General features: G+C 36.1%; 1 protein-coding gene across 2 annotated transcripts in view; it reads left to right on the top strand.

Annotated features, from left to right (window-relative positions):
• The first annotated feature begins 998 nt into the window (after positions 1-998).
• Positions 999-15,402, top strand: part of LOC149791219 (sclerostin domain-containing protein 1-like) — a 69,961-nt gene continuing 55,557 nt past the window's right edge. The window contains exon 1 of one of the 2 annotated variants that reach the window (XM_089969690.1): positions 999-2,420. In XM_089969690.1, coding sequence (XP_089825816.1) covers positions 2,261-2,420 — 160 coding nt within the window. In that variant the 5' untranslated portion in view covers positions 999-2,260. The remainder of the gene's footprint in view (positions 2,421-15,402) is intronic. The other variant, XM_089969691.1, reaches the window with a different exon arrangement.

The following is a 15,402-nucleotide window of genomic DNA, read 5'->3' as shown; positions in this document are numbered from 1 at the left end:
TCAGGTCATTGGTGTCATAATGCTTCCTGTAAAAACGGATCAAATTATGGAGCGATGAAATCCTTTAAATGGTTTTCATTTTCAGTAGCTGAATACATATCCAAACCTGAAGCCATGTTAGAACGCGAGTCAGCAGCGTTCATTAAAATCATTGATTAATGTATTCAGTTCGTCAGTTTGTCCATGTTTTTTTTTTTTAGGAATCATATTCTCCCTGTGAAATTTTGTTTCAGTAGTTAGTGACAGCATTTCTAGATAATATTATATCAACCGAACTGAGACTAGTCATGTATCTGCCATCAAAGAGGCAGTTGCTCTGAAACAAAGTCAGGACCATAATGCCAGAAGGAGATTCCCGTTCATTTTAATTAACGTTATTAAAGTATTTATATATCCGTCCATTTGAGTGAACGAACCCAAACAAATTGTTTCTTGAACACTTTCAAAATTATGATGTCGGCATGATGTTAACGCAAGCACACTGACCGAAAACGCTTGGCAACAACATAATACGGTTTGTTTTCAACCACCTTTGAGCGTAACCATACCGAAATGCAGCTTGACACTAACCTCAGTTACCTGACCAGTCCTTGTGTCTTTTATCAATGTTCTCTTTTCTTCTATAAAATGTTCTTTAAAATCGGCATTTCATTATTTCAGGAATTCAAAAATGGCGACCGTAAAAGGATGCACGTTTTATGATGCAATGGCAGGGTTGCACTATAACATAACCTTGCACGAGCAAATGTACACATTACTTGTTGCAATAGTAAAAAATAATACCACTGTATCAAAATAGCAAAATTTATATTTAATATTTCTTAACTAAAAAAATACAAATCTGAATAGTATTAAAGTTTTGGCTTCGTCTGGTGCTTTACATCACTGCAGCAGAAGTAGGTTTTCTAGTGCCGATGCAATTGGTAGCTGACCCACGCTGGTCCTTATTTAAGATTCGAATCAGTACTCCTTGCGTCCGACACGCTAACCAGTGAGTCACTTCGGCTCAATTTGAAAGCTTTATTTAATTTTGTCCGGATGGGAGAGAGGGGAGAAACGCATGCATTTGTTTTCCCAAACCGTGTTTATCTCTGGTAAAATATATATTTAGCACACCAAAATAATAATAAATAAAAAAAAAAAAAATGGGCTACATAAAATAAAAGTATCAAGAGTTGTTTGCAGATGTGAAAAGTATACTCAGGTGTAAAAGTCAAGAGTACGGTCACTGATTCTTGAATGTACCGCCAATACCACGATGCAATGATTAAAAGTGTGGCCAGGGTGTGGTTCTACAGCTCGTACCGCTGATCCGAGCCGCTTTCTTGCACAGGAAAACATAAAAGTGATTTCCTTTGTCATTCTTCAAGATCACTGTACCTTTTTGGGGGTCATTAATTTCAAGGACTTGATGTCCTCTCCTTGTTATCCGTGCAATACAAACGCAGTGAGGGTATGCTTCGTTATAATTCTTACCTTTCTATGAAGTTCCTATGCAGGATCTTGCCTTTACCTATTTTAACCAGAGCTACAGCTGTACCGCTGTATTTGTGTATTTGAGTATGCCTCAATAATCGTCTCTGTCAATACACCTTGTAATGATATGCCCATCCACGCGCTTCCAAAATCCACAATTTCAACCCCAAAGAAGAATGGGTAGATTGTTGTGCTTTATCTTGTCCTTACTATTTGGGAATTAATACAGTGGAAGTTTCGCTCGGGTTAGTGTAGAAGGCCTTTTCATACCGTCATATCTAAGCGATCGCTCGATACTGGTGACAGTTTATCAAGCATAGCTGGCCGTGATATATCGGGACTGAATGAACCACTTCAGGTCCGCCCCTGGAAGAACCACTCGATTACTTGAATTCTCGTTTTATAACAAACATTGATAGTGGATAGTAATAGCGCCATTCATGTACGGATCGACCTGTTTGATTGACAGCGCAAGTTGTCGCAAGCCACGCCTACGCCGCACGCGGGCTTAGCGCGCTTGATCAGCCAGTTCTGCTACTCTCGTTATTGGTAGAGAGCAAACGACATTTCTTTAGATCTAGTTAAACAAGCAAAGTCTCATGGGCAACTGTACACATGCACAGCGTATTTTAAACAACGTAACAATTACATTTTGTCTCGTTCGCAGGATATAATGCGTAGTGGAAGATTCAAATGTGATATTTCAGTAATATATTCCTTTGAAACCTGTTGGGATCTTGTTCTACCGTAGCACGACATAAGCCGTTTGAATGCGTCCAAAAACATGTCCCAGCCCATGGGAATTCTGTTTCTATGTGTTACACTCCTGGAAACTTTACTGCACGCAGCAAAGCTTCCCAACTTAACAAATGGATCTTTACTCGTGTCAAGTAACACAACAGTGATTGCAAAATCGGACTTTACAAACTTCAAACAGTGGCCAGGTAAGCAGATATAACTTGCAGGTATCAATTAATCCACGTGCAGTTTTCCAGGTAATATTATCAGGTGAGACACTTTGGTCACGAATAAGATCTTTTTAATTAAAGTAACCGATGAATGGCGATGTTTTTACAACCCAGACTTGCGGTTTTCAAACTATGACTCACTAGCGGAGAAACTTAATTGGTTATTTGCTATTTCTTCACAACGCATGTCAATGTTAGGATTTGATGATGCAACACAATGCGTGGTCTTTGCTTTGTTACCAGACTGTGTATAAAACATCAATCGGATTTACTGTTAGAATGTGAATTTTGTTTTGTCTTTTCATACACGTAGCCTCAAATTTCATAAATATTTTGTCCATTAATTGGTAATCGTTATTGAAAAACTCTTTTAAATAATTAGGTATCACAGACATAAGTTTAGTTCACGAGTTTTTTCAGATAATCTTGTTTAGTAGTGTCCGCTCGAGAGATAAATCTTTCATGTCATGTATGTGAGTATTAGTTTGTCCTCTATATTTGCTTTAATAATTTAAGTTGCAAGCTTTCATTTCTTCCAGCTGGGAAATCGTCTACCTATGTTGTTAGTTTCAATGTTTTTTTCTTTCTGTCCTTCCTTTGAACGTGATATGATGTTGCGGCCCAGTCAGGTAAAGTGCATTGCCCAAGGGCACACAGTGAGAGCCGATACAATTTAATCCGACGATGGGAATTGAATCCGCACACATTTAGTTACGAGTTTAACGCTTTAACCATTAAGCTACCGCGGCTCTATTTATGTATTGCATCGATCACTACGTAGTGAACTGAAAAATCACGGAGAAAATTTGAATACGAAATGGTCATTTGGAAAGTACTGCTATTTACCGACATATCATTCCAATTAATAAAGGTGCGGTTCTTTCTTAAGCTATAGAAATCCCAATTTTGGGTTATTAAACGTGACTACAGTGCATTTATCAAACCTTAATATTTCTAAAACTATACGGCCATCCTCCTATACCAGGAGTTGGAACTTACATACACTTTCCCGTACAGAACCGAATAATATTGACCGATGGTATGGCGTAATTTCAATTTCATGTGAAAATATTTATGTGGTTTGGCATTTACAAATTCGAATCAGAATATCGGTTATTCTCTTTCAGTTTGTATTTTTGTCGCACTCCATCTGAAGGTATTACATTATTCTCGTGTCCACAGAACACATTAGCTGTACCTTCTGTCTCAGTATGTAGATTCTTACACATCGACACATGCTCTTATTCACAGATTAACCAAATTGTCTTCATGTAGTTGCCACCAACTGGAATGTACGCCAGATTTAATACATGAAATCGGATCTATGCACAGACAGGTATATATATCACAACATATTCAAACCATACATTAATGTAGGATTAGTTGCCAGTCAGCTTTCTGAAACCTGACTGATGATTTCACATTTTGTCATCAGTCATTTTCTTGTAAATTCAAATAGCGTCCATCTTCGTAAAATCAGTTCTGGTATAGTGGTCGTTGAGTTGAAAGATTGTTTCACATATGTTCATCACCAAAATGTTTTTTTATCTTTGTTTTTTAATGAAGCTGAGATAAATGTACATGAATTCATTCGATAAGACAATACAACATATTCACTCTCTTTTTCCTCCCACGCTGTCAGCACTAGTGGGTATGTATGTATGTATGTATGTATGTATTTGTGTGTGTGTGTGTGTGTGTGTGTGTGTGTGTGTGTAAAAAGAAGAAACGAAAACGAAACACGTAGTTTTTCATACTGTGGCCACTAGTTGGCCGTGACACTTTGATCTTTCCAGACTCGAAGTCATACAGCTATCAATAGCTGGCGTGGTCGCTTGACCAACCTGCTTTGACAAAATTCTTCTCGCACAGAAGGATGATAACATCGAAAGCTGAGGGCAACATTGTATCTTAAAGTATTCACAGTATCATTTGGTGCTCGGCCTTGTCCATGTTAAATTACTCACAATACCATTCTGTCCACGTTAAAGTATTCACAATACCATTTGGTGTTCGGCCCTGTCCATGTCAACGTATTTAAGGAAACAATACTGTCCATGTTAAGTTATTCAAAATACATTTTGGTGTTTGGCCCTGTCCATTATTATGCAATAACATACTTTCTTCACAGAATCACTATCGCTGTTGGTAATGTTCATCGAATATTTTTGTGTAATTCGTTTGTTGATTGTCGGTGATTATACATACATACATACATACATACATACATCTGGACACAATAGTCGCCATATGGTGCCGACTAAAAGTGAAGTTGTAAAAACGTGAAATCAATCCCTTTGCATAATTAGTGAGCATAAACCTTTCCAAATAAACGTAAGCTATGAAGTACAAGAAGATAAAATACAGATTTTGAAATTATGTTTAATGTATATCGAGTAAAAGATAAAGATAACAAATACAAAGTTCTTAAACCATATTGTTAAAATTTGTTCTATAATCCGTATTGATTAAAAAGTTCAAGATTTTCTCGGGTGGTACACCAGCATGCAGTTTCTATGGGTTGCAATGACATTTTTAGAGGACAGAGATTGTTGGTGGTTTAATATGGGTAGTAGCTTAAGTAAAGTTGGATATCAATCAATCTGTAATATAAATACATCAATAATATGTCGAAAATAAACAACACACGACAAACATCGCATCGGAATCTATTATCCAACAAAAAATAATGCGTCTATGTGCTGTGCATCGGTGCATTTTTCATCCTGTTTGGGATAAAGTGTGTATTGGTTATAAACTGTTGCAAAAAGAAGGGCAAATATACACCATAGAGCTTAACTACAAATTACACATGAGTGAAACAGGGAGCAACGGGAGCTAAATGGTAGAGCATCGGACTCGTAATTTAAGGTAATTTAAGGGCAGCCGGTTCGATACTCGACCAGGCCATTCCGGGTCGTCACTGTGTTTCCTTTGGATAGGCACGTGTCTCCTGTTTCTTCTATAAGATATAGCAAATGAGGTGTTAAAAGTCGCTTAAAACCAAGAAACGAAACCACAGCCTAATTAATCAATCATTCATTACGCAAGGTTAAAATAGATTTAACGACTTACTTTATAAGGAAGGAGTTCATTCAAATAGAAAAGTAACTCTGCCTAGACTGATGATCCGGTTTATTCCGAAAAGAAAGTGTTTCATTTCAATTCCCCTTACCATTCAAACGAACAATTATATGTATACGATAGGACAAATATTGTACAATTGTTTCGCCGCCAAGAAAGCTAGTTCTGTTTTTTAATCTGAATGATATTCTATCTTGGCCAAAAACTCGACATACACATGTAATAATGTCAAACCAGGTAGCTTTAACAAAGTGAGTGATTCAAGCTATTGCACTAACTGAACAGCGTCGCGCAGGCATATAACCCAACATTTTTACATTTTAGATGTGCAATTCACTCGCACCTTTTGAAATAAAATTGTAGTCTTAATATACCTAGAAGTGGTTATACAATTGCACGTAACTTCCATCCAGAGTGCTTTATAAGTTGGCCTTTCTCCATTGCGAAGTTAGAAGAAACACTAGCAAGGAACGGAGGTTTTTAATTGTATATTACATCGAGTCTGACATGTGATTATATAAAATGATTGTAAGCTTCACTTAAATTAAGGTACAGCGATGTATCTAGGTCTATCAATATAAATGAGATGAATTATGCTTTGATGTCATTGAGACTGCATGGTTTTCACAGGATTAGTCTGCACCTGTATTTTCTAATAAAGACCAAATCAAGACGTTTCAAAACTATATTTTAAGTATATCCATTGAACCTTGAGAACTTGACGTGTAAGAAATGCTTACAATAAAAAAAAGTTTAAAATAGATTGACGGAACAGCGTTCTTAAAGAAAAAATAAATAAAACCACAAGTAATGATTTCTAGATGTAAACTTTGTGGTTCTGGTGTAGTGTGATGTCTTTATCCTGCGTTCTTTTGAAACTTTCTTTCACGTCATCGGTGTATAAGCCTGGAAAGCCGTCTTGTGTTGACGTTGCGATGACTCGATTAAGCATTACACAACTATGTTTTTTTTTACCTGTTTGAACGATAAGATAAGATATTTGTCTTTGCCAAAGAAGTCGGCCAGACCCCTTCGATTATAAAACAATGTTAATGTTAAATGTTCTTAGTGTTAAATCGAGAATAATGAATCTTACTCCATACTGGAATATCATGCTGAATCGTACTTCATGCTGGAATATCATGCTGAATCGTACTCCATACTGGAATATCATACTCGAATTGTGCAAATGCAGCATTGTGTTTGGTCTGAAAACTATCATCTATGAAGATTAGGAGTCGATTAAGACTTTTGACGATGAAGCTAGTTTATTAATATTTAAGTCTGAAACAGGGATGTTCTTTTATTGACATAGTCGAGGGTCAATGGAAGAAAGTGTGCATGAATTCGATTCAGCAGATTTCGTTGTAAACGGCTATATACGTGCTCAGGATTCAATTTACTTTGTGCCCATTCATTAATACAGTCATGGTGCTGTTATCTTGAAACCCCACTTAGGCAATGAAATTGTCTTACCGGACCTGTCGTGCCCTACGATAAAACAGATTTGATAAATTATGTTTGCCTACACCAGTACATTTATATTGACAGCATATTAAGTTCAGTATGACTCCTTGGGGAAACTTGTATGTGTGTATGGTATAGTCACAGGCGGGAAAGCTAGGAAAGCCTTTTGGTTGCGACGTTGCAATGCATCTAGGAACTGAAACTGTAAGCCATATGCCTCCATTATGTTATACTTGTTATATAAGTTATATGTAGACGTAATAAAAAGAATTGATGTCCACGTCATTTATGATAATTAACCGCTGTTCGTCATAAATATTTGTATGTTGATCCAACAATCCATCAATTTGTCCTTGTTTGTATATATCCATGTATGCACGCGTCAGACTTCGTCCATACGTATGTCTGCCTACTTGTCAATCTATCTTCGTTACTTAGGACATAAATACATATAATCTTCATATATCTGAAGATTATTCAACCACACGATTTCTAAGCTTTATGATATTGAAATTGGGATCCATGTCTCGGAGGTAATTGGTGGACACGGTATTAATACAGTTATTAGTGGCAATTACTTTCTAAACAGCTCTTGTATTAGACGAAAATCCCGCTTTTGTAAACAATCTTAGATAAAATCAATTCGTTGATTTAATTCGATTTTGATAATCTCAGTCTATTAGAACGTTCAATCTCAGTATTTATTTTAGCTGTCAGATTCACTCATTAGCACAGATGTCTTGCGATTTCTTAGTTATTGCTACTTGTATCTGTCACGTAATTATTCTTTTAAACTCATGGAATTAATGTTCCGTGAAGGAATTTAATAAGACCTTTCATATTGCCAAACAATCAAGGTTTAAAAACTCATCGTATGAAGACCAGCTATGTGTCGTCCTCCTTCTCTTCTTTATTTGAAAATCTTGGAAGTAATGTCTGCAATAATAAAATCAGGCATTTGAGTTCAGAGTCACAACCGCTGCATTCAGAGTATGCTCTTTCTAAACTCAGGGAGCAACTGTAGATCATTTGGCAAAGTATCAAACCGCTAATCCAAGAGTTACAGGTTCGATACTCTATGAGGCGAAACTGTGTCGGCTGCGCAGTATGTCATTCGGAAAGCTCCCATTTTCATGACATGATACAGCCAATAATATGTTGAAAGTACTGTTGTGAACCAAGCAAGGAAACACTTTCATGACCCATCTTCGCTAATCAAACCTTACGAGGCCAATATTCTATAAGGCTAACTGAGTCTATGCATCGCTTAGTTGATTCGTAACATAATACGTACATGGTCTGTTTTCGATCCTATAAACAATCTGCTAGTTATTCCGTGTTGGGATAAATATTTAAACTCCGATGCAGCAGAGCAAACTGGAACATAAATCATTTTTCAGGCACTGAAAGAAAATAAATAACCATGCACATATACATGATTTGAAATAGAATGCAGACTGTACTGTTGTATAATACTGTAGACTGTGTCTGCGCTTTCTTGAACTATCGATTCTGTTTTTGTGCAGGTCATAGGTAGTAAAAAGTCGGAGTACCATGCTGACAATATATATAGTATGATAGAAACAGCAAAACACTGTCGAGAGTGAATGATTTCATACCTTTAGATTAGTATATTTATTTATCTGCATTGTAAAATTAATTAAAACAATATAAAAATAAATGCCTGAGCATGCTATATTTAGGTTCCAGAAGGAAAGAAACTATCTTTGCCGGTTTATGTAAATCTAATTAGGTCAAGGAGGAATGCATATGTTGGCTTGACTTTCATTGAATACTTCGATTCGAGTAGAGTGATTCATAAAAGACAAACGCAGTAAAGAGCCCGGCTTTCTCCCTAGCTGTTTTGTACCAGGGCTGATTGATCGGAGTTAGTGTATGTGTGCAGTGAAGTTTTTGGTGCCGCTCCATTTCCCATTACTGGCTAGAGGATTGGCGCAAGGGATATAATACAACTCTTTTCACTCAATGGGGCAGCGCTCCCGAACAAGTTCCACATGTAAGAGACCGCGACGCGAGGTGAATTTTAAATAAATTGAGCTTGAAGTACAATATGGAAATTTCAATAATATGGCCATTCTAAAGTGATATTGACAGGGTTAGGAAAAGGTAAAGTGTTGTGAATTGAAAGTAGAAATTCAATACCTCAGTGATAGATATTGAGTGACATTTCTTTTGGCCCTGATAAACATACAAGATTTCCATTACAGATGCGACCTTTACCTCAAAAAACTTTAGTTTTATAGAGAATAGAGAAAGTAATGATAGTTTTCAAAAACCGGTTAAGATCAAACCGTTTAAAAACGTTGACAAATGCAGGGAATATGATAAGCGCAGGGTAGAAATTAGTTGATAGGTGAAAAAAGTTGACATACAGTTTCAAATGTCTCTTAAATTCATATTGCCCATCCTTCTACGGAATAAGAACTCGTAAAATTTACTTTTCATTTAACCTACATTTCCAGTCGTGAACGACATACAAATTAGATGTACATATATATATATATATATGTATATATATATATATATATATATATATATATATATATATATATATATATATATATATGCACATGTTCGGAGACGGCATCAATAGTGTGATTTTTAATGTGGAAAGCGTTAGCATCATTAGAAACAACCATAACTGCATAAATAATTTTATATAACATACCCTCCTCTCTCTCTCTCTCTCTCTCTCTCTCTCTCTCTCTCTCTCTCTATATATATATATATATATATATATATATATATATATATATATTACGTGAATTATTATTGTTTTAATTACCTATGATGGTACTCTTGACCAATCTCAAGCACTCAAAGCTAGCTGCTGTACTAATAGGTTCATACACATACACTTCGGGATGGGATGGATAACTCAGTTGAACTCATCCGAATAATTGTTTCCCCTGACCATACTGTTAACATTACACTTGCTGTAAGTCTGTGTATGTATGTATCTGTGTATGCATCCCTACCTGCCCGTTTACCAGGCTGTCTGTATATGTACCCAGCTTACTATTAATCGACCGGCTTCTCATGGTGGCCGTTTTGATTCGAGTAGATTCTCAAAACGGAATTTTATTTTGATTCAAATTGACAACCGGTCTCTGATTTTTCTAAACGTTGATTTTAGGTAAAATATTCGAGAAAAATATAATTAGATATGTATCTGTACTACAGTATAGTGGCCTCCCTGTACATAGCACCCAATGACACGGTCATTTAGTGCTTGATTCATAATGAACTTGGATGAATTTATGTCTAAGGTAGAGTGGCAACATTCACTGATAATACTCATTTCTGTTCAGCGTATATTACGCATATGAACGTACATCTCGAAATACCTGTTACAACCGAGCACCCGTTACAATTATTCCCACGACACTGACATGAGTACGAACATCTTGTCCAAGTCATTTTGACATATCAAAGCCACAATGCCGCCGTTACGTGCAAAAAGTCGTATGTGCCAAATCATCTGAACAATACTGAAACTTGTAACATATTGGTTCTTAAGATTGTAGGTTTCTTTTAAAACCAGATAATATGGACGTTTATCACATTATGAGCCATGTAATTTCTCCCCTGACCTGAGAATCCCAGCTATTTTTCACGTGTAAAACTGAGCCATTTTTCACATGTGTACGAATGAATTTGTTGTTGATTGGCGACCTTCGTGGGTCAGCCGAGTTCAGTAGAAGGCTGCAGCATGAGATTTGATGATGACAGCATTGTGCACATAAGAATCTAACACCACGCTATGTCGGATTGTCTTCAGCCCAAGTTAAACCCTCCACATTATTGCAGCGCCCCAGCTGATCACCAATATTTACACGAGTCTGATTTTATCAAATGCAAACGGTTTCTTCTCAGATTCGCTTGAAAGAAGCAGGCATGCCTCTCTTCATTTTCTCTCAAATCAGTTTCTTTGACACATATGAATCTCGTTGCTAGTAGATTAGTCACTTTGGGAATTTGTCGCATATATCATATCACTACTTTGGGAGAACACCCGAAAAAGAACGTAATAACGACTGAGTTGACTGCATTAAAGGGTGGCACCTTTTAATTCTAAACCTAATACTTGAACGTCGTTTAAGTCTAACATCTTGATAATTTCAAAGAACAGTGTATGTTTGATAGCCTTTTTAAACAAATGATTTAATTCCTTCCAGGTTTAAGTTTTGCTGGAAGAATGGTGAAATTTATGATAAACGTTGTCATTGGGACTTTATTACATGCAATATGGCGTTCGCAAAAGATATCACTTTAAAAAACCTAATGGCGGGGTAAACGACAGCCTTGTTTTCCTGGAATTACGAACTATTATATGGGTAAGCTCGGCGTGCAAAACATAGTTTATATATTAGAACACAAGACAGCCTTTTGTGACTTGTATCGACAACTGTTAAACAAAAAATAAAATCAAAACAAAATCTTCATGTCCTAATGTGATAATCGTGTTTAATTTTATTTTGATACTTGATTCATTAAAAAGACCTTGGAACTAGTTTAGTGCCAGGACGATTGATGATTACTTTTCAGTTTAATGTTTTAAGCAAAGTGATACGTGCCTTACATGTGTTGACTCCACCTCTTCCACTCTTTTTTTGGCCCAAGCTTGGTTGACTCAGACAGCCGAACCAGCAGCAATATATAAGTATGAAATGAATATAGAACAAGGACATATGCACAGACAAAAACTTTGTAGATCCGATGACACTTTTACAGTACTATTACACGTTTTGCGGGTAACTGAGTGGTTGCTAGGGTTCAGCCATGAGAACTGGAAGCCATGAGATCGAATCAATACTCCGACTAGGTTCGCAGGCCTTCTTGTTCTAAGTCAGGAATTGAGAGTAAGAAAACGAAAACAACATCATCAACAACAACACCAACAACATCAGCAACAACAACAGCAGCAACAACGGCAAATAATAAACAACTTTTGTTTCTCATCCGCCTGAGTGGCTACAGGTAAACATGAATTTTAAATAAACAGTGCTGCGAAATTTCATCAGTCGTAAAAAGTTACTAATACCCAATACACTTGAAGTAACCATACATGCTTATAATGACGGTTAATTTGTGGTGTGGTGCCATGATGGCTCAGTGATTTGCTGGAATCGCGATCAGAAGGTTACTGGTTTGAGACCTTCCACCTGATCAGCTAAGGTTTGCTTCTGTGGGGTGTCTCTGTGCAAGTTGCTTAACTGAAATGTCTCTGCACTAAATAGCTTTCATGTGTTTTCGTGTCATGAAACAGCTAGACGAAAACCAAGGACTGGATGCACTCAGGACAGAAATGTCGCTATCACCCATGATGTATGTTAACGCAGTTGTCCATCAATAAGTGTGTCATCACTTTGGTTGTTTATTGATGTCCGATTCTTTAACGTATTCAGTATTGCAAACGAGACGCGTGCTATTGGCAACCAACACATGACAGCTGATGACACTGAAGGTTTGTTCTAATTAGGACACGTCAACGCTTTTTGTCATTTTTGTCAAATGTATTGAATGGCATTTGCACAAAGGAAGCCACTTTATGGATAACAATAAAATCAGGTGTCTATCTGAACAGTAGAAAGCAATTCATGGTAATAAGGTCATCCTATTTCGACTGACATATAATTCACATCAATTTACAGTTTAGTTAAGGTAATATCGGTTAAAACATGTATTACTCATTCCGTTTTTCTCAAGCGTAGATATTTGATAAACAGATATTTAAATGGCTCTGACATCCATTATAAAGTAACTCATTACCACAGCTTTAAACTGAGTCTTAAAATAAAACACAGTTTAAATCTAGTATCATCGAAACGAATTACTTGCTTGTCTGATTTTTTTTTAAAATAGAAATGTTGATAGTTGGTTTTGCAATTTTGTTGTTATTTTATTTTGGGTCTAAACAATAAAACCCTTCGATACAGAAACCTCACTAAACCGAAGTTCCTTGAAATGGATAGATGTTTCTTGCCCCAAAATGTACCTTCTTTAATTGCATTAAGTTTTTGAAGTCTAAATAGTGAGCAAAAACCGCTCTAGTCTGAAAATGCAAGACATTTTCGTTCACTAAATGCCTATTTTACACTGTAGTGATCCGCATAAAACCGGACCATAATGAGAACGTGTGAGCAGCCAGTGTTCAAAGAAGACTAAGGCCATGCAAAGGAAATAAATTAGAGACCAATACAGAAACCTAAACTGATGAAGTGGAGTTTTAATTATCGCAGATATCTGTTTTACAAATTGAGTGTTTATTGATGTTTTATGAAACAAAACACAGAAGGATTTACTTGTAGGTGATAGGACACTTGATTGCATATCGTGTTAGAGGGCAAATAACGAATCATGTAAACCGAAACATCTCTAACCCAAGCATTTCATTTTGTTTTGAGGGATGTTAGTCTTAAGCTGTGTCACTGCACAATTATGACACTTGCTCCAAGGGTGTGTTAGAAGGACAGTTGATAATATATGAATGTGGAATACTCTGTTCAATTTAAAACTCTGCACTTAATTTATTGCACAATGATTGTAGCCTATGATCACAATGCACCATCGAAGTTAGTTAAGCGCCTCACCTATTTGACGGTAAATTTGTTATATTAGTCTTGCTCCAGCCAGCTTGGCCGGAATATGTGTACGATGTATGCTAAGATTTGTACCATTTATTTTGTTGTCATGATTATTAAAGTTAGTCTAATGTATGTCTAGACTTAAAAATTATTCGTGTAAAATTCTTTATAAAAATGTGTACATTTGTAAAACGTAACATTGCCCATTCTCAGTGGAGCACTTCCACTGTCAAAAACATCATTTTCCGAGGAAAGTAGTTCTTGCTGTTTGTCAAGCTCCAGTTTTAGAGGTAAGTAGTTATTGCATGTAGTTCGCAATTCTATATTGCCTAAATGGAGGCGAACGTAGGACATTTCTCTTATTATCTCACTTTTACTTTGACTGTGTCACGGAATTTTAGAAAAACTTGTAACTATTTTCAAGATTGGCACATATTCATAAAGCAGTCCTTGTAATCACGAAATTGTCTGAGCACAAACATGGAAATCAGACTCGAGACAGAAAATCGTTGGAATTAAGCTATTTTGTATATATTGAAATGATGTCGACATTTTGATGATTCTGACTTCACTCGAAGCGAAACTATATAATAATACAGTGTTAGAAAACTGAACCAAAGTTTGATTTTTGTGTTCTTATATGTTTTTTGATCTTCGTGGACAGTGAACAAATTTACGTTTAAACAATAAGTGTTCATGCAGTTGGAAAAAAACGTCTGCAATTTGCCGATACGGATGCGGAAAAAGATACGGAAAGTTAAATAATCATAAAAATGGAAATTAATAAATATTTTAAAGCATTTACAACGCAAAAACAAACATTATTGTTTCAAGATTTTTTTATTATATACTTCACAAAATGTGCATAACATTCAAATTGTTTAAAAATAAAATATTTCAGTTCGTTTTGATCTTTTAAGTTCTTGACATATCGAAAGAAGGCGTTTTATGCTGTGCTTAGCTTGTTACTGACCAGTCATGTGTCAGTTCGTGTCAGCGTGATCTCGGTTTTAAATGTCATTTAGTTTTGTGATTGGTAAAAGCTGGTTAGAGTGTTTTTAATGGCCATGATCGCCTAAGATATATTTTTACTTCCTTGTGCTTGTGGAATAAAAGTACTCAAATCTATTAACTTCGTAACTTCATGACGTTGAAGTATGGCTGTATCCTACAGCTCCAATGTCCTGCGAAAACAGCATAAAACTAAAATGCCTGCCCATATGGAGACCATGAAAAAAAGAGCTCAAGTTAAAATCATAAAAACATATTCATTCTAATTATTAATCACATGACACTTTGTAGATGATTAGGTGAGGTAAGGAAAGAGGTGTAGGCTGGTGTCAGATATATATATATATATATATATATATATATATATATATATATATATATATATATATATATATATATATATATATATATATATCCCGAATAGGAACATCTCTGTCTTTTTGTGAGGTCGAGAAAAAGACCTTTGGTATCATTCGTCGCCACTGAGAATTATATTTCTGAACTCTGAAAAAGGCGAATCACAAAACACTTAAAAATATTATATCTGCTACAGCTACTTTCAAGGTTATTTCACGACCTGAAATGGTCGATAGAGCGATGTTCCAATCAGCATTACCCGCACAACGTGATTGGAACATCGTTCGGCCATTTCCGTCTGTTCTTGAAATAACTTAGAAAGTAGTTTTTGGAATACGCATCATTTTGAGGTGTTTCTTGATTAGCCTTTGGCTGTGTGAACCACATATGTTACAACAGCAATGTCCGAGATAGTTCAGATTGTCCGCCAT

Source organism: Sinohyriopsis cumingii, chromosome 9, assembly GCF_028554795.1.
Source record: "Sinohyriopsis cumingii isolate HCF-2022 chromosome 9, ASM2855479v2, whole genome shotgun sequence".
NCBI classification, from domain to species: domain Eukaryota; kingdom Metazoa; phylum Mollusca; class Bivalvia; order Unionida; family Unionidae; genus Sinohyriopsis; species Sinohyriopsis cumingii.
This window is presented reverse-complemented; position numbering and strand designations above follow the sequence as displayed.